General features: G+C 37.9%; 1 protein-coding gene across 1 annotated transcript in view; it reads right to left on the bottom strand.

Moving 5' to 3' along the window:
• Positions 1-3014: 3014 nt before the first annotated feature.
• The window catches only part of LOC106871247 (uncharacterized), a 54886-nt gene continuing 36888 nt past the window's right edge, over positions 3015-21012 (bottom strand). Inside the window, exons 3-5 of the mRNA XM_014917600.3 lie at positions 20276-20510; positions 9332-9428; positions 3015-6806 (exon numbers count right to left, since the gene is read on the bottom strand). Coding sequence (XP_014773086.2) covers positions 6549-6806; positions 9332-9428; positions 20276-20510 — 590 coding nt within the window. The 3' untranslated portion in view covers positions 3015-6548. The remainder of the gene's footprint in view (positions 6807-9331; positions 9429-20275; positions 20511-21012) is intronic.

The following is a 21012-nucleotide window of genomic DNA, read 5'->3' as shown; positions in this document are numbered from 1 at the left end:
TCATAAAGGTGTTCGCATTAACAGCTCCAAATGTTAGCTCTGGCTCCTCAGCCACATGAGCAGATTACTAAACTATTTCTTGACTCCCTCCCCTCAATTGCAATTCCTCCTTCATCAGCATGGTGCTCCCTTGGAGCCTCAATTACAGGCCTAGCTTTTGAGTCTTTCTTTAGATCCAAAATGGCTAACCTTGAACAACTTTTAAAAAGACCTTGAGGTAGTTGAGGTTTATTTATAGTTAGGAATTACTTGTCAATTCCTAAGCTATTGTATTTTCTGAGAGTTAGTTCCTCTTACAGATTCTTGTCATCCCTCCAATACTTTGACAACCTAATCTTCAGGAAACTCGAATGCTTGGTCAATGTCAGATTCTCCCCAGACTTTTACAACCAAGCTGCTTTGCCCAAACGGTTTGGGGTTGTAGTTGTGCACAAGGGCTTGTCTTTATCTCTTCCCTGTTTTCTTTCCTCCATCTACACTTGCTCCCCTTTGATAAGCAACATCCTCTCCTCTCCAACATGGACTAATTCCAAGAGGGAGATGGATGAAGTTCTATTCCAGTGGAAAGAGCTGGGTTTGTCTGTTCTGATTACAGTGGAGGATAGACAGAAACAGAGTACAGGACAATCTGTGTTCAGGTGCCACTTTCAACTCTGATCAATTTTCAAGGTGCTGCTTTCTTTCAGCTAGTGCTCCCTTCCATGTTCTGGATGTTACAGTTAATGGGAGGGTCACTGCTTCCATAGCCAAACAAGAAAACCTTGAAGCACCAAGACCTGACTGATCTATCTCTTCCAACCTGTGGCGTTTGAGATGTTTGGAGGGACTGGGCCACTCACCATAAAGTTCTTGTCAATGCTGCCAGCTCACCTCACTAAGGTGTCAGGTGATGCACATGCGGGTGCTTGGGTTTCCCAACACCTTAGCTTTGCCATCGCCTGTTGTAATGCTGCAGTAGGTTTCGTTAAACTTTGTAGCATGTGACCAGCTGCTGTGATAAAAAAATTCCCCACAAATAGTTTCTATATAGTTTTAACAGAAAGATTTAGAGGAATCAGAAGAAAGTTCTCTGGTAATTTTCTTTTATACAAATAAATGTTTATGTTAATTTAAGAATTTTCCTGCAAAATCTTATAAAATGACAATGTTCTAAAAGATGAACATGTTTTTATGTTATATATGAAAATAAAATGAGAAACATGAATAGTCAAAGAAACTATATATGTAAGTTCACAAACTTTTGGTGTTCTTTTAGAATTTGAATTGAATAGTTTCAAGTCTCTAAAACTATATTTATTGATTCTAGAATGATTTGAACACACACATATATATTAAATCTTGTGCTGGATATGCGGTATTGTTCCTGTGGTCTTCCACCCTTATGTCTCCATTCTAACTATAATTTGAATTCTAGCTCATGTTGAGCACTTCAACTCTAGCCTGTTTTTATGTATTGTTATATTAACAATATCTAATTATATTTATATATGTACATATACATATATGAATTTATAATTTTATTTACACTTTATAAATGAATATTTTATTTTATTTTTTATTAACTATAAATTTACCTTATTTATATTTATCTTTCCTCAATCATCTCTATTTTTACTTTATTTATTGTTCTCGTTTTATTTACTTTACTTTATCCCTAATCATATTCTAATCAATCTGTAAACTCTTCACCTGAGCATATAATAGTACAAATCATAAACCATAATATTTAATCTGCTGAAATGAATTGATAGATCCACATGTAACATCCCAAAATACATCTTTTTTTTTTTCTCTGATGAAATTATGCTCACGTCACATAAATGCAAATTTAATGTACAAATTTACAATTAAATTATTGATTATTCATTGAAACAGTTGTAAGAAGTGTAGATGACCAATTTGTTAATAAATAATTGTTCACCACATTGAATCAAGGGTTCTGTTTAAAGTGTCGCTTTGAAACAGAACCCTTGATTCAATAACACTTTGTATAAACTCTGTATTTAGAATGACCGATTTCAAAGACTGTTGGATTTTACTCATAGGGTATTGGAATCTTAATAATGGATTTACAAATGCAATGACCAATCTTAAAGACTATTGGATTTTACTCACAAGGTATTGGAATCTTATATGTATACCATTTTGCTTAAACAATGGATTTACAAATACAATATTCCCTACATTCATTCTCTATTTCCTATCTTAACTAAACTAACTATTGCTTAACTATCCTCTCACACCATCTCCGATGAAGGGATATAATAAATATGCTGGAAACAGCTGTAAGATCTTCTATTTATAAATGTTCTATATTTTACACAGCCTTGGTTTTTTTATTTCATTACGAAAAGTAAATCCTTATACATATATATATATATATATTTCTATATATATATATATATATATATATATATATATATATATATATATATAAATATATAATAATAATAATAATAATAATAATAATAATGATAATATTAGGGATAAAAATCCAAATTTACAAGTAAAAACTCAATTAAATTCAGTTTATTAAAAATTAAAATTAAATTATGTTTCACAGTATAAAATATACATACATACATACATACATATATATATATATATATATATATATATATATATATATATATATATATATATATAGTTTTAGGGAAAAGAACCAAAGTTCATGAACTCATTGATGAAAATCCACTGTCACATAGAAAAATTAATAAGTAAAAGCACAATAAATATGTATAATATAATACAAAGTAAATATCATAAGATAATGATAATAAAATGACTACACGTGTTTCATAACCAATTTTCAAATAGAAAGAATATTTAAATCAATTAAAACTGTCGAAAATAAATTCTATTAAAAAATATAACTAATCTTGAGGTCAAAGTACAACAATAATAATAATAAAAGAATGTATATATCAACCAAGAATAAATAACAAATGAATGTATATAAATTCCTTATTATATTAAGATAGAAAAATATTATTAAAATATTATGAGAAAAATACTTATGAGAAAAAAATATATCTTCATATTTATTGTTCACTAATCTCAATAAGAACAGCTGTAACCTGGGCAACACCAGGTAATTCAGAGGTTAAGAAATAAAATAGAAGAATAAAGAGTAAAAGTAGATAGAAGAATACAAAGAGGAGAATGAAGTCCACAGTTCATCTTTTCCAGAGGCTGTGGAGGTTGGTCGTATTTCCACGAATGATGTGTTCATGTTGAAGTAATGGATTAAGTGGTTAGGTAGTATGTAAACGGTTCACTTGAGTATATAGAGTGAGAAAGACAGACCTCAAGATAGAGAGAGGTGTATTGTGAGTGAGTGGATAGAAGAGAGAGGGGAGAAAGAGAGAAAAGAAGGAGAAAGAGGGGAAAAAAGAGAGAAAAGAAGGAGAAAGAAAGAAAAGAAGAATAGGATAGATGTGGGGAAAGAATGAATGAAAGCAAAAGTAAAGTAAAATCAAAAATCAAAAAAAAAAAAGAAATAAAAATCAAAAGAATAAAGATAAAGATAAGATGCCAGTATAATTCTTCATAAGTGTTGGTTCGGGGTGAGAGGTCAGGCATTAAGGTTTTGGTAAAGTGTAGGAAGAAGGTATTTATGTCTATTAACTAAACAGATGAAATCTAGGTTAAGTGTGGTCAGTGGTCAGTTGGGGATAGCTAAAAATACATGCCTAGCTTAAAGGGGTATACATAGGATAAAACTACAATTAAATGGATAAAGTATACAAATTAAAGAATTAAAATTTAAAAGTTAAAATTTTAAATTTAAATTAAAAAAATTTAAAAACTGTGTGTGAGTGTGTGTACAATTAATAAGTTACAAGTTAAATGAAATGATGCTGAAAATTGCTAAAAAAAAATTAAATAGTGCTATACATGATTGCCTACAGCTAGAAACTGTAAGAATTGTATTATAGATGAAAAAAAAGAAAAAAAGAATTAAATATGCATTTTCTTCCTTAATTTTAAATTCAAATTTCTCATTCTGCCTCGTTGCAGTAGGATAGTTATCTCCCTTGTAGTAACAGTCATAGCTCGAAGGTATCATATGCACACACATGCGCACATATACAGGAGGAAAAGACAAAGTTTATCTTGATAGCATTTAAACTCAGAGGGAGGTGGAAAATATACTGTGAGGCAGTCTATCCAACACTCTGATGACTACTGATTTGTTATGTTATTAAAAATTTGCACATTCAAGGACTGTGTAGATAGATAACTAAGACAGATAGGTGGATAGAAAAATCAATAGATGGAGAGAGAGATACATAGAGAAAAACAGATCTGTATATATATATATATATATATATATATATATATAAGAAGTAAAAAAGGAAATATTTCCTTAGTTCATTTTGAATCGAACTAATTTTGTGTTGCCTTGGAAATGTATTTTCAAATATGTTAATTTCAATATCTTCTATTTCTAAATATGTTGATAATTGTCGGCTTTGTAAGGAGAATTCGACAATTAAAGATGTAGTTTTCTCTATCAGTACTTTTGTGGTAAGAAGCTTGTTTCCCAACCACATGGTTCTGGATTCAGTCTGACTGCATGGCACCTTGGGCAAGTGTCTTCTTCTATAGCCTCAGGCTGATCAAAGCCTTGTGAGCGGATTTGGTAGACAGAAACTGGAACAAGCCCATCATATATATATATATATATATGTGTATATATTTGTGTGTGTGTGTGTGTGCATGTGTCTGTGTTTGTCCCCCCATCATCGCTTGACAACCAATGCTGGTGTGTTTATGTCCCTGTAACTTAGCGATTCAGCTAAAGAGACTGATAGAATAAGTACTGGGCTTACAGAGAATAAGTCCTGGCGTCAATTTCTTCAACTAACACCCTTTAAGGCAGTGCTCTAGCATGGCCAAAGTCAAATGACTAACAAGTAAAAAAAGAATATATATATATATATATGGTGGTGCACCAGCATGACCGCAGCCACTTGGCTGAAACACATAAATAAATAAAAATATAGATAGATAGATAGATAAATAGACAGACAGTTAGATAGCTAACTACATAGATGTGTGTGTGCATGTGTATTTAATGTGTGTGTGTGTGTGTGTGTGTGTATGTGTGCCTCACTACCATGCAGGAACTCACATTTTATACATAGAAAAGTAACATCATTGTTATCAACAGTTGACAACAAGGAAGTTGTTTTTTTCTTTTTATATGAAAAGTGGATAATATAAATGAGGGAAAAAAATACGTGGTCCTGTATAATAGTGATGCATAGGGTTTGAATGCAGAAAATCTGTGAAGGCTGGAAAGAAATGTATTTATTTTCACTAGTAGAATGTGTAACATCAATATAAATGTAAGCCAGAGCATCAGTAATCTGAGGATTAAAGATATTTCTTTATATATTCAGACAAGATTAACTCTTTCGCTGTGGAAATCAGATGTAACCACTCAAAATTTTATTACACTTTACCATAAAAAGCAGTTTTATATAACAATCTATCTTTTCTTAAGAAATGTTTTGTTTGAAGCTATTTTCTGAGATATGTCAAGTTAATTGAGGCCATGTAATATGCAGAAAATACCAAATCTATTTATTTTTATAGATATTTATATCATTTACTGGAGTAACTATGAAATTTAATTTCACAGTCAAAGGATCAATGTGCTCCTATGTACAAGTGATGTGAAAGGATGATGAGGATGAGTGCTAGGTGAAATAGTGTCATGTGCTGACAATCGAAGGAAAAAAAGGCAGAAGACATATGCATTCATAAAGACATGAAAAGAAGGGCAACATCCAATCACAAGATCTGTTATTATACTAGTATGAGAGGATTGGCAACAAACTGTACTGTAGACATGCTGAACCTATGCCAGCATGGAAAAATTGATGTTAAAACAAGGTTTATGAAAATGATAGTATTTATAACAGGATAATGTTATCTTATGAATTGATGTGACAAATTGAGTGATTTACAGTGTCAGGCATCAGTGAATAATCAGCTTTGTTGACAGTAGGAAGTTGTGGTTTTCATATTTTTCTTTTGAGTATTAATGAAATAAGCTAATTAGTCACGATCAAGAATTCAACCTAAATTCCTCGATTAACTAAAAGCTTACCTGAAGCACAGCAATCATTCTCTCACCCCATACAAATATGTGTGTGTGTGGGGGGGGGGGGGTATGTATGTATGCATGTATATTGCATTGCACACATTCATATATGTGTATATGTTATATATATATATATATATATATATATATATATAAGTGTGCATGATATTTGTATGTATATATCATACATACACACACACACATAAATATATATGTGTCAGCGTTAATTCTTTTTAAATGGCGGTGCACCAGCATGGCCACTGTCATTGGACTGAAACATATAAAAGAATATATGTATCTGTAATAAAATATGAGATAGACTAGATCAAGGCAAGTAATTTAAATTCTTCCACATTAGACATGACTTTTCATGTTGAAATGTCTATTTCTTTAGAAGTCCTTGATTGGCAAATGTAATCATGGAAGTTAAATATTAATCTGGAACTTGACTGTTGATTTTATATTCTGCATTATTTTCAGCTTCTACAATATTATATTGTCCTTCTTCAGGAATATAAATACTGTTTGTATTCTCTGAGGCCAAATTATTGCCAGTGTTAAGGCCATTTTTCTCCCCTGGGTCATTTCTCTTGAAAACTGAGAGAATTCTTTGATATCTTACTTCAGTAGAATCTCTTTCTGATGGAAAGTCAGGTAGGGGCCGCCTTAGCATATCAATGGAACATTTTCTCTGTAAATAAAAGGGAAAGAAAGAAGAAAACATCAAAATTTAATCATGGTAGAGTTAGTGTTGTTATTAAAAACATATATAGACAGTTGTATTCACTTCATTCGTTTAGCATTTTACATGTTTCAGTTATTGGACTGCATCCCCCTAGAAATATTAATAACAAGGTTATTGTCTCTGAAGTCAATTCCAACAGAATTAAGTTTATGTCAAGTAACTCTAAAATTAAAATTCTATATACCAGTGTAAAATTACTTCAGGTATTGATGTCTTTTTTATATAGTTAACTCTTCTTCTCAGTTATCTAAAAGAATTTCTAATCATTACTCTACATTTAGGGATAGGAATAAACATAACAGTACAGGACTTAGTAAATTAATTTGGTATCTAAAAGACCATAATAAACAATTTAATTTAGATTGGTTGATTCTCTCAATTTCGTTCCCTTATGATAAAGGCAAGGAATTCTGTCTTTGTAATTCTGAACTATTTTTTAATTCTTTTTTCTAAAAATATCCTTGTAAACACAGTTATAGAGTGTGCTTACCGATGTAAACATTGGCAGAAACATACCTTTAGTTCATATAAGTGATATCAATCATTATATATAATTTAAACATTGATTTTCTTCTTACATTTCACTGTCAATAGATATATCTTTTTCCAAACTTTAGGGTTTTATTTAATTTACATATTGTTCTATACTTCTCATTTATTTGGTTTCTGATGTTTTCTTTCCTTTACTCCTCCTCTTTCTATACGCTACCTTTGACGTCATATCCTCTAGTGTTTCTTTAAAAAAAACTTAATAGCATTCAGTTAATCGCTATACATATCCATCATATTCTGTTAAAAAGTCTTATTGACGAGTTTTATTTCTTCATTTCCCTGAAGAGAAGATTACATTGTTTTACACCATTTTATTCCTTTGGAATAATATCAATGATATCTTCAAAACATGTGTTGAAAGTAAAAGAATTTGAATAACACCTGCGTTTAACTCCATTTATTTAATTATATATATTATACAAAATATTTCATGTAAACCAGGAGTTTCTACCTTTAAAAACAAGGTGTTACACCCTTTTTACTTGTGTGATTTTTTGCTACCCTGGTAACTATTTATCTATTTTTTCCGTGTTAATTGAAAACAAGGGAAAAATACCCACATCTATATGCAACCAGTAAATATTACCAGAAATCTGGCTTCCATCATCAAAAGAATATTGGCAAAAGCAATTCATATGGTAGTGCAAAAGATCTAGAGGTTGAAGCAAGAGAGGAGGGAGAAGACACTTGCCCACCAAAATATTGACCTCATCTTTCATGATAAACTTTGTTTCACACAATATACTCTCTGTTCAATTTCAGTTGTATTATTCCTACACATCTTCCACCATAAGGTTTTAACTTAAAAGCACTACTAACACAGAGTTTCAGTACTTATTTTTAACTCTATCTCACTCATACCAGACAAGCATTTGTCAATTTTCTTTTTGAATATCTACATGCCCTTTAGCAATGATATAAAGCCACATTGTACTGAAATCTGTTAAAATTGCTAATGGTTTCTTTGTTACTCTGTTAAAGGCTGCTAATGGATTCTTTGTTAGTTTGAATGATGGTAACTCTGCTGACACCACCTCTAAAAGGGTAAAGCTCCTTCCCAAGTTACATAGACTCATAGAGTTAGTTTCCTGGATTCTCTGATGTATATACTTTTCCCTTGGATGGGATGCCAGTCTGTCCCAGGATTATTGATTTTTGCCAGCTCAGTGGACTAGAGCAACATGAAGTGTTTTGCTGAACACAACATGTCTCTCAGTCCAGGAATTGAAACTACAATCTTATGATCATGAGTGCAACACCCTAACCACTAATCCACATACCTCCACTATTGATGCCAATTCTAGTTCTATGATGTGATGAAAAGGAAAAAAAAACTTCACTTATTTTTAAAATGCTCATATTTAAATTTATGTCCTTCAAAATTTCAGAGGTTTTGTTTTATGTTATAAAAAAATATATGGAAAAGAAACCATTATTCCAAAATAATAGTGTGATGGATTATCAGAATTGTTAGTGTCTGACAAAATGCCTTGCTATATTTCTTCCTGTTCTTTAAGTTATGAGTTCAAATTCCACCAAGGTCAACTTCCCCTAAGGTCAACTTTGTCTTTCATCCTTTTGAGGTCAATAACATAAATACCAGTTGAACCTTAGGGTTGATGTAATCGACTTACCCTTCCCCCAAAATTGTTGGTCTTGTGCCAAAATTTAAAAGTGGTATTTGTTTTAGTACTTTAGATTTTGAGTTCAAATCCCACCAAGGTTCAGTTTTAATTTTCTTCCTTTTGGGGTCAATAAAGAACCAGTCAAATTTTGGAGTTGATGTCACTGACTAACCCTTCCCCTTAAAACAGCAGGCTGTCTGCCTAAATTAGAAGCCATTATTAATATTATTATTGATCTGTCTAGTTGTGCCATACTAAACCAAATATTGTGAAAGGCAAAAGTAAATGACATACCGGAAAATCAATTTTAACTTCTTCATATTGAACTCGTTCAGCTAATGCAATACTTTTGTCAGGATTTTCAGGTGCAGGAACACCCCTAGATTTTGACCTGGAACAGATAAAATATATAAATAGAAGCACACTACACTCATGTATATATATGAATGTATATATGAGACAAATCATTAATTCCTTCAGGTTGATGGCTCTTCTGGCAGACAAATCACAAATCCCTGCTCGATCTGTAGAAAAGGTGTAGGTAGAAACTCCATAAGATGTACTTGGTGTAAGTTATGGACACATAAGAGGTGTAACAATATCAAAAGAAGGTTAACTAAGAAGGTAGTTTTTGTGTATGGCAGATGCACAGGGGCAATATTCTCTGAAGATGTACAGAAAACAGATTCCATCACATGCCAGGGGGTAATAACTAGAAGTAGTTGATAGCTTCTATTACCTAAGTGACCAAGTCAGTAGCAGTGGGTGGATGCTCTGAGAGTATAGCTGCTAGAATAAGAATAGCCTGGGAAAAGTTCAGAGAGCTCCTACCTCTGCTGGTAACAAAGGGCCTCTTACTCAAAGTGAAAGCTAGACAGTATGATGCCTGTGTGTGAACATTCATGCTACACGGCACTGAAACATGGGCTGTGACTACTGAGGAGATGCGTAGGCTTAAAGGAAATGAAGCTAGTATGCTCCACTGGATGTATAACGTCAGTGTGCATACACAACAGTGTAAGCGCCCTGAGAGAAAAGTTGGACACAAGAAGCATCAGATGTGGTGTGCAAGAGAGACAATTGCACTGTTATGGTCATGTGTTGTGTATGGATGAGGACACCTGCGTGAAACAGTGTCACACCCTAGCAGTGCTGGGAACCTGTGGAAGAGGTAGACTCAGGAAGACATGGGATGAGGTGGTGAAGCACTACCTTCAAAAGTTGGGCCTCACAGAGGTAATGACAAGCAACCAAGACCTTTGGAGATATGCTGTGCTTGAGAAGACCTGGCAAGCCAAGTGAAACCGTAGCTATGGCCAATGCCAGTGTTGCATATCTGGTCCATTTAAAAATACACTTTCAATTGTCAGGCAATATGCTGTGAGGAGACCTGTTGAGCCAAGTGAAATTGTTGTCGTGGCTGATGCCAGTGCCAACTGACTGGCACCTGTGCTGGTGGCACGTAAAAAGCACTACTTGAGCGTAGCTGATGTCAGTGCTGCCTGACCGGCTCCCGTGCTGGTGGCACATAAAAATACCTTTCGAGCGTGGTCGATGCCAGTGCCTGGCTCCCGTGATGGTGGTACATAAAAAGCACCATTTGAGTGTGCTCAATACCAGTGCTGCCTGACTGGCTCCCGTGATGGTGGTACATAAAAAGCACCATTTGAGTGTGCTCAATACCAGTGCTGCCTGACTGGCTCCCGTGATGGTGGTACATAAAAAGCACCATTTGAGTGTGCTCAATACCAGTGCTGCCTGACTGGCTCCCGTGATGGTGGTACATAAAAAGCACCATTTGAGTGTGCTCAATACCAGTGCTGCCTGACTGGCTCCCGTGATGGTGGTACATAAAAAGCACCTTTTGAGTGTGCTCAATACCAGTGCTGCCTGACTGGCTCCCGTGATGGTGGTACATAAAAAGCACCATTTGAGTGTGCTCAATACCAGTGCTGCCTGACTGGCTCCCGTGATGGTGGTACATAAAAAACACCATTTGAGTGTGCTCAATACCAGTGCTGCCTGACTGGCTCCCGTGATGGTGGTACATAAAAAGCACCATTTGAGTGTGCTCAATACCAGTGCTGCCTGACTGGCTCCCGTGATGGTGGTACATAAAAAGCACCATTTGAGTGTGCTCAATACCAGTGCTGCCTGACTGGCTCCCGTGATGGTGGTACATAAAAAGCACCTTTTGAGTGTGCTCAATACCAGTGCTGCCTGACTGGCTCCCGTGATGGTGGTACATAAAATGCACCTTTTGAGTGTGCTCAATACCAGTGCTGCCTGACTGGCTCCCGTGATGGTGGTACATAAAAAGCACCATTTGAGTGTGCTCAATACCAGTGCTGCCTGACTGGCTCCCGTGATGGTGGTACATAAAATGCACCATTTGAGTGTGCTCAATACCAGTGCTGCCTGACTGGCTCCCGTGATGGTGGTACATAAAATGCACCATTTGAGTGTGCTCAATACCAGTGCTGCCTGACTGGCTCCCGTGATGGTGGCACATAAAATGCACCATTTGAGTGTGCTCAATACCAGTGCTGCCTGACTGGCTCCCGTGATGGTGGTACATAAAATGCACCATTTGAGTGTGCTCAATACCAGTGCTGCCTGACTGGCTCCCGTGATGGTGGTACATAAAATGCACCATTTGAGTGTGCTCAATACCAGTGCTGCCTGACTGGCTCCCGTGATGGTGGTACATAAAATGCACCATTTGAGTGTGCTCAATACCAGTGCTGCCTGACTGGCTCCCGTGATGGTGGTACATAAAATGCACCATTTGAGTGTGCTCAATACCAGTGCTGCCTGACTGGCTCCCGTGATGGTGGTACATAAAATGCACCATTTGAGTGTGCTCAATACCAGTGCTGCCTGACTGGCTCCCGTGATGGTGGTACATAAAAAGCACCATTTGAGTGTGCTCAATACCAGTGCTGCCTGACTGGCTCCCGTGATGGTGGTACATAAAATGCACCTTTTGAGTGTGCTCAATACCAGTGCTGCCTGACTGGCTCCCGTGATGGTGGTACATAAAAAGCACCATTTGAGTGTGCTCAATACCAGTGCTGCCTGACTGGCTCCCGTGATGGTGGTACATAAAATGCACCATTTGAGTGTGCTCAATACCAGTGCTGCCTGACTGGCTCCCGTGATGGTGGTACATAAAAAGCACCATTTGAGTGTGCTCAATACCAGTGCTGCCTGACTGGCTCCCGTGATGGTGGTACATAAAAAGCACCATTTGAGTGTGCTCAATACCAGTGCTGCCTGACTGGCTCCCGTGATGGTGGTACATAAAAAGCACCATTTGAGTGTGCTCAATACCAGTGCTGCCTGACTGGCTCCCGTGATGGTGGTACATAAAAAGCACCATTTGAGTGTGCTCAATACCAGTGCTGCCTGACTGGCTCCCGTGATGGTGGTACATAAAAAGCACCATTTGAGTGTGCTCAATACCAGTGCTGCCTGACTGGCTCCCGTGATGGTGGTACATAAAAAGCACCATTTGAGTGTGCTCAATACCAGTGCTGCCTGACTGGCTCCCGTGATGGTGGTACATAAAAAGCACCATTTGAGTGTGCTCAATACCAGTGCTGCCTGACTGGCTCCCGTGATGGTGGTACATAAAAAGCACCATTTGAGTGTGCTCAATACCAGTGCTGCCTGACTGGCTCCCGTGATGGTGGTACATAAAAAGCACCATTTGAGTGTGCTCAATACCAGTGCTGCCTGACTGGCTCCCGTGATGGTGGTACATAAAAAGCACCATTTGAGTGTGCTCAATACCAGTGCTGCCTGACTGGCTCCCGTGATGGTGGTACATAAAAAGCACCATTTGAGTGTGCTCAATACCAGTGCTGCCTGACTGGCTCCCGTGATGGTGGTACATAAAAAGCACCATTTGAGTGTGCTCAATACCAGTGCTGCCTGACTGGCTCCCGTGATGGTGGTACATAAAAAGCACCATTTGAGTGTGCTCAATACCAGTGCTGCCTGACTGGCTCCCGTGATGGTGGTACATAAAAAACACCATTTGAGTGTGCTCAATACCAGTGCTGCCTGACTGGCTCCCGTGATGGTGGTACATAAAAAGCACCATTTGAGTGTGCTCAATACCAGTGCTGCCTGACTGGCTCCCGTGATGGTGGTACATAAAAAGCACCATTTGAGTGTGCTCAATACCAGTGCTGCCTGACTGGCTCCCGTGATGGTGGTACATAAAAAGCACCATTTGAGTGTGCTCAATACCAGTGCTGCCTGACTGGCTCCCGTGATGGTGGTACATAAAATGCACCATTTGAGTGTGCTCAATACCAGTGCTGCCTGACTGGCTCCCGTGATGGTGGTACATAAAATGCACCATTTGAGTGTGCTCAATACCAGTGCTGCCTGACTGGCTCCCGTGATGGTGGTACATAAAATGCACCATTTGAGTGTGCTCAATACCAGTGCTGCCTGACTGGCTCCCGTGATGGTGGTACATAAAATGCACCATTTGAGTGTGCTCAATACCAGTGCTGCCTGACTGGCTCCCGTGATGGTGGTACATAAAATGCACCATTTGAGTGTGCTCAATACCAGTGCTGCCTGACTGGCTCCCGTGATGGTGGTACATAAAATGCACCATTTGAGTGTGCTCAATACCAGTGCTGCCTGACTGGCTCCCGTGATGGTGGTACATAAAATGCACCATTTGAGTGTGCTCAATACCAGTGCTGCCTGACTGGCTCCCGTGATGGTGGTACATAAAATGCACCATTTGAGTGTGCTCAATACCAGTGCTGCCTGACTGGCTCCCGTGATGGTGGTACATAAAATGCACCATTTGAGTGTGCTCAATACCAGTGCTGCCTGACTAGCTCCCGTGATGGTGGTACATAAAATGCACCATTTGAGTGTGCTCAATACCAGTGCTGCCTGACTGGCTCCCGTGATGGTGGTACATAAAATGCACCATTTGAGTGTGCTCAATACCAGTGCTGCCTGACTGGCTCCCGTGATGGTGGTACATAAAATGCACCATTTGAGTGTGCTCAATACCAGTGCTGCCTGACTGGCTCCCGTGATGGTGGTACATAAAATGCACCATTTGAGTGTGCTCAATACCAGTGCTGCCTGACTGGCTCCCGTGATGGTGGTACATAAAATGCACCATTTGAGTGTGCTCAATACCAGTGCTGCCTGACTGGCTCCCGTGATGGTGGTACATAAAATGCACCCACTATACTCCTGGAGTGGTTGACATTAGGAAGGGCATCCAGCTGTAAAAATATTGCCAGATTAGATTGGATCCTAGTGCAGCCTCCCAGCTTGCCAGTCCTCAGTTAAACCGTTCAACCCATGCCAGCATGGAAAGCAGACGTTAAAAGATGCTGATGATGATACACACACACACACTCATTCTCATACACAGAGCTGATACTCAAAAGTTGAAAGGCAAAATCAATACAAGCAATATTTGAACTTAACGGATGTAAATAGTTTTACTAACTCAATAATATATATGTGCATATATATATATATATATGTTGTAGTGGAGACAACATGTTCTTTTTCTATCTCCTTAACTTCTTGGAGATTTTAGGTATTATTATACTAATGTGTCCATCTGTTCTAATTTAATAAAATTCTATGTCTTTGTGCAGCTGAGGATTGCTCTGCATTTAAATTGATGTAATGATTACATTGTTCAATTAAATGGAGTTGCATGAAACAATCGTACAGCATTACCTCTGGATATCCTTGTTGCTTATTTTGATTTTACCCACCTTACTTTGAAATTGTATGGATAATACCGTACTAAATTCTGGTGCCTCAACTTAAGTACCATATTCACCTGAATCTCTCTCTCTCTCTCTCTCTCTCTCTCTCTCTCTGTACCCCACAACATAGATTAGTAGTTAGCGACTTTGGGATCAAGGCAAAATGGGTGCCCAGAATTAGACAGGCTTGGAGGAGAAGGGTGTGGAAGCTTAAAGACCCTGCAAACGGACAGAGACTTAGAGACAAGTTACTTGAAGCATTTAACGAAATAGAAGGGGATATAGCATCATACAACGTGGAAGACAATTGGAGATTTCTGCGGGACAACCTGTTGAAAGCCACCGACCAGATTTGTGGGTGGTGTAAGGTCCCCTCCCGACCCAGAGTAACGTGGTGGTGGAACAAGGAGGTAGACAGGGCTATTAGACAAAAGAAACAGGCTTGGAAGGACTGGAAGAACGGTGGTAGCAGGGAATTGTACCAATGTGCCAGAAGGGAGGCTAGGCGACAGGTTTATTTAGCCAGAGGGGAAGCAGATAAGGAAAGATTTGCCAATGTTCTGCGCCGTGCGGACCAAAGACTCGAGGTATTTCGTGTTGCAAGACAGTGTAGGAGAGAGAATAGTGATGTTGTAGGAGAGAAATGTGTTCGCATGGATGATGGTACGCTTGCATTAAATGAGGATGCAAAGAAAGAGGTCTGGAGATGCCACTACGATAGATTGCTTAATAAAGAGAATGAATGGGAGAAAGAGAGCCTGCCGTATGTCGACCCAATAGAGGGACCAGCTATCCGAGTTGATAGTACCAGGGTAGATAAAGCAATTAAGAGTATGAAGACCGGGAAAGCCCCCGGCCCATCAGGAATCACTGCAGAGATGCTCAAAATATCTGGCAGTGTTGGCTATAGCCTAGTCACCCGTATTACGAACCAGGTGATACAAGAAGGAGTCATACCCAATGACTGGTGTAGCAGCATCATAGTCAACTGCTACATAGGTAAAGGTGACGCTTTAGATACAAATAATTACAGAGGCATCAAGCTGTTAGATCAGGTTATGAAAGTTACAGAGAGGGTCATAGCCCAACTAATTAGGGAGCGAATCAATTTAGATGAGATGCAGTTTGGGTTCGTGCCAGGTAAAAGCACTACTGATGCCTTATTTCTAGTGAGACAGTTGCAGGAGAAATACCTAGCTAAGGATAAACCTCTGTACCTGGCTTTCGTTGACATGGAGAAAGCCTTTGACAGGGTCCCCCGATCCCTTATCTGGTGGTCAATGAGGAAACTTGGGATAGAAGAATGGTTAGTGAGAGCTGTGCGAGCCATGTACAGAGATGCTGCCAGTAAGGTGAGGGTTGGAAATGAGTACAGCAATGAATTCCGGGTAGAGGTAGGGGTCCACCAAGGTTCCGTCCTCAGCCCCCTCTTATTTATCATAGTCCTCCAGGCAATCACAGAGGAGTTCAAGACAGGTTGCCCCTGGGAGCTCCTCTATGCTGGTGACCTTGCCCTAATTGCGGAGTCACTATCAGAACTAGAGGAGAAGTTTCAGGTGTGGAAGCAAGGTCTAGAACTGAAGGGCCTTAGAGTCAACCTAGCTAAAACCAAAATCCTAATAAGTAGGAAGGTAGATAAAACACAAACCCCTTCAGGTAGATGGCCCTGCTCAGTATGTAGAAAAGGAGTAGGTAGTAACTCTATAAGATGTACCCGGTGCAAGCTATGGACACATAAGAGGTGCAGCAACATCAAAGGCAGGTTAACTAGCAAGTTAGTTTTTGTTTGTGGCAGATGTTCAGGTGCAATAAAGACTGTAAACAAACAGGAAACAACTTCTATCTCATTCCAGGGTGAAAAACTAGAGGTAGTCGGTAGCTGCTAGAATAAGAATAGCCTGGGCAAAGTTTAGAGAGCTCTTACCCCTGCTGGCGACAAAGGGACTCTCACTCAGAGTAAAAGGCAGACTGTATGACGCATGCGTACGAACAGCCATGCTACATGGCAGTGAAACATGGGCTGTAACTGCTGAGGACATACGTAAGCTCGCAAGGAATGAAGCCAGTATGCTCCGTTGGATGTGTAATGTCAATGTGAATACCCGTCAGAGTGTAAGTATCTTGAGAGAAAAGCTGAACATTAGAAGCATCAGTTGTGGCGTGCAAGAGAGACGATTGCGCTGGTATGGACATGTGGTGAGAATGGATGAGGATAGCTGCGTGAAAAAGTGCCACACCCTAACAGTTGAGGGAACCCGTGGAAGAGGTAGGCCCAGGAAGACCTGGGCTGAGGTGGTGAGGCAAGACCTTCGTACATTGGGCCTCACCGAGGCAATGACTACTGACCGAGACCTTTGGAAATGTGCTGTGCGTGAGAAGACCCGGCAAGCCAAGTAAGATCGTTGCCAGTGCCCCTGGACTGGTTCTTGTGCGGGTGGCACATGAGATGCACCATTTTGAGCGTGGCCGTTGCCAGTACCGCCTGACTGGCTCCCGTAGGATTTTCGAGCGAGATCGTTGCCAGTGCCCCTGGACTGGCTTGTGCGGGTGGCACATAAAAGACACCATTTCGTGCGGGTGACACGTAAAAGCACCCACTACACTCTCTGAGTGGTTGGCGTTAGGAAGGGCATCCAGCTGTAGAAACTCTGCCAAATTAGACTGGAGCCTGGTGTTGCCATCCGGTTTCACCAGTCCTCAGTCAAATCGTCCAACCCATGCTAGCATGGAAAGCGGACGTTAAACGATGATGATGATATATATATATTAATAGACATATGACATGTGATCTTCTTCTAGCACATTAGCAGTCCACCTAGTGGCCTCCTTTATATATATATATATATAATATGATTTTATATATGTAAATATATATATATATATATATATATATTTACATATATAAAATCATATTATATATATATATATATATATATATATATATATATTTACATATATAAAATCATATTATATATATATATATATATATATATATATATATATATATATATATATATATTTATATATATTTATATATATATATATATATATATATATATATATATATATATATATATATATATATTTATATATATATATATATATACATATATATATATATATATATATTTATATATATATATATATATCTATCAATATATATATATAAATATGGATAAGATCGGTATTTAAAATATTGATCTTATCAAGTGGTCAGCATGGGAATAAAAACCATCAAAGGTAATAATTATTTAAAATTATTTAAAATTATAATACAGGGTATCAAGAGATACCACCACGCTGAAAAAATAGCAGTCAAATCCTGACTCCAAAACCACAATAAATGTCCGCAAGGCACGATTAGCGAAGACGAAGACCAAATAAACCAGCAAAAATAATATCTTATCTTATTATTTTTACTGGTTTATTTGGTCTTCGTCTTCGCTAATCGTGCCTTGCGGACATTTATTGTGGTTTTGGAGTCAGGATTTGACTGCTATTTTTTCAGCGTGGTGGTATCTCTTGATACCCTGTATTATAATTTTATATATATATATATATATATATATATATATATAATATGACTGAGTTAGTGGTTTCAATTCCCAGACTAGGTGGTGGATTGTATTCTTGATCGTGTTCTGGGTTAAAACACTTCATTTTACATTGCTCCAGTCCACTCAGATGAAGATGAGACAAACAACAGCTGAAGGTCAACTATGTGACAGACTAGCAACCTGACTTGGGAAGAGTATTGTATTCTTTTAGTCATGTTATATAAACTGGAATAAGTTCTGATCCAATGGACCTGAAGGTTCAGGACACAGTTGTTTACCCTGTTTTTTTTTTTAAAGTAGGAATACCTTTGATTCCATCTTGACTGGGATCTTGATTCTAAGATTTCTGGAACTTTCTGGAAAAGAAAACGATGCATTTATATTTAATCCAGGCCTTTATGTTCTAAGTTGAAATCCCACTTTGAAGGGTTTTAATCAGATTGACCCCAGGACTTAAGATTTTTTTTTTAAAGTTTGGTACTTATTCTATCAGCCATTTTTACTAAACCATTAAGTTATCAACGCTGGTTGCCAAGTGAGGGACACACGGACACATGCATGCATGCACGCACACACACACACACGCACACACACGCACACACACACACACACACACGCACGCACATGCAAGCACACACATGCACGCACACACAAACGTACACATATATTCAATGGGCTTCAATACAGTTTTTGTCAACCAAATTCATTGGTTGGTTGGTTGGGGGATACAATTAAAAACACATGCTCAAGGTGCTGCATAGTGGGACTGAACTCAAAAGTACATGGTTGCATATCTGCACAGCCATGCCTTTTCTTTACATCCATCTTTGGGATCGATACAATGACACACAAATCAAAGACTGGTGGTTGCTTGAATCAACTGTTCCTCTTTCTTCTCCACCAATTTCTGACCTTGTGGCTGTGTGAGAGATAGTTATTATTTTTTCAGCAATAAAGAAAAATTGTTAACATAATGGACAAAATGTTGTAAAGCATTTCCTTTGGCTCATTATGTTCTGAGTTCAAATTCCACTGTTGCCGACTTTGCCTTTCATCCTTTCAAGATTGATAAAATAAGCATCAACTGAGAACTTGAGTCAAATGTAATTGACTGACCTCCTCATCCTAAAAATTGTTGGACTTGTGATAAAATCTGAAAGCATTATCTTTTCAAAGCAAAAAAAAAAAAGAAATAAAAAAAAGAACATAGATACAGGTGCAACTGTGTGCTAAGAGGTTTGCTTCCCAACCACATGGTTTTATGTTCAGCCCTACAGCATGGCTTCTTGGGAAAGTGCCTTCTACTATAGCTTCAGGCTGACCAAAGCCTTGTGAGTGGATTTGGTAGATAGAAACTGAAAAAAACCCATCAACTATGTGTATATATATCTACAGGGTTGGCCAAAAGTCACCCGACAGTAAATCAAAATTCCATAAATACTATCTGTAATTCTGTATTGGCTTGAATAGAAAAAAGTGTTGCTCGGGAAAGACTTCAGTTTGAACAATTTTCATGATGCTTCATATTTAGAAGCTTTTATTAAATTCATGGTTTTGGTTTACTGTCAGGTGACTTTGGTCAAACATGTATATATGTGCATGTCTTTGTGTCAGTGTTGGTCCCCCACAACCACTTGATAACTGGTGTTGGTTTATTTCTGTCCCTATAACTTATTAGTTCAACAAAAAAGAGACTAATAGAATAAGTACCAGGTTAAAAAAAAAGAAAAATTAAGTACTGGGTTTGATTAGTTCAACTAAAATTCTTCAAAGTGATAACTCCAGCATGGCCACCATCTAATGACCTAAACAAGTAAAAGATAAAAAGATAAGGTTCATGAGATATATGTTCAATATAAATAGCAAATATAACCGAAGGGTGTAAAATTATACAGAAAAGAACAACTAACCAATTTTTCATGTGTTTTTTTATCAATATCACCAGACTGATAAAGAGCATAAGAAGCAGCAAAACCAAAATACTAATAAGAATAGGCGCTAATAAAGTGGGAGATAGAATTCCAACTCCATTTCCTGTGCTTTCATCATTTTGCTTCACTGTTTTATCCAGAAATCTGTCAATTTTATTTAAGTTCCATTCTGTCATGTTTATTGGCCATATTTTCCTGCATTTTTCTTTTCGAACTGATGCAAAAAAGAAAAAGAAAAAAAGAAAAAGAATAAAATGGTAAAATCAGAAAATATAAATGAATGAAACATATACATTTGTATGTATGTATGTATGTATGAACCTAGATGTTACCAGATGGATCAGAATGCTGGACAGACCACAGTCTGGTGCGAGCAAAGTTCTGAATGGTGATTAAGGTGAAAGAGAGAAGAGGACCAGTCAGCATTCCTCGCCGTCTAAATGTCCACAAGGTATATGATGTTGTGGTTAGGAAAGAGCTTCAGACTCGCTTGTCCAGCATTGAAATTGCTGCAGCATGGGAAGATTTTCGAGACCAGGTTGTTCAATGTGCAGCTGAAACACTGGGGTATGTTACTACCAGACAGAGACTGGTTTGATGAGAATGATGCTGGAATTCAACGACTATTGGTGGTAAAGCGCCATGGCCACAGTGTATTGCTACACAGAGAACTGTCTTACTGTGCAGCGAAGTCGAACACTTGCCCACTATAACAA

Source organism: Octopus bimaculoides, chromosome 5 (assembly GCF_046866305.1).
Source record: "Octopus bimaculoides isolate indiv1 chromosome 5, ASM4686630v1, whole genome shotgun sequence".
NCBI lineage: Eukaryota > Metazoa > Mollusca > Cephalopoda > Octopoda > Octopodidae > Octopus > Octopus bimaculoides.
This window is presented reverse-complemented; position numbering and strand designations above follow the sequence as displayed.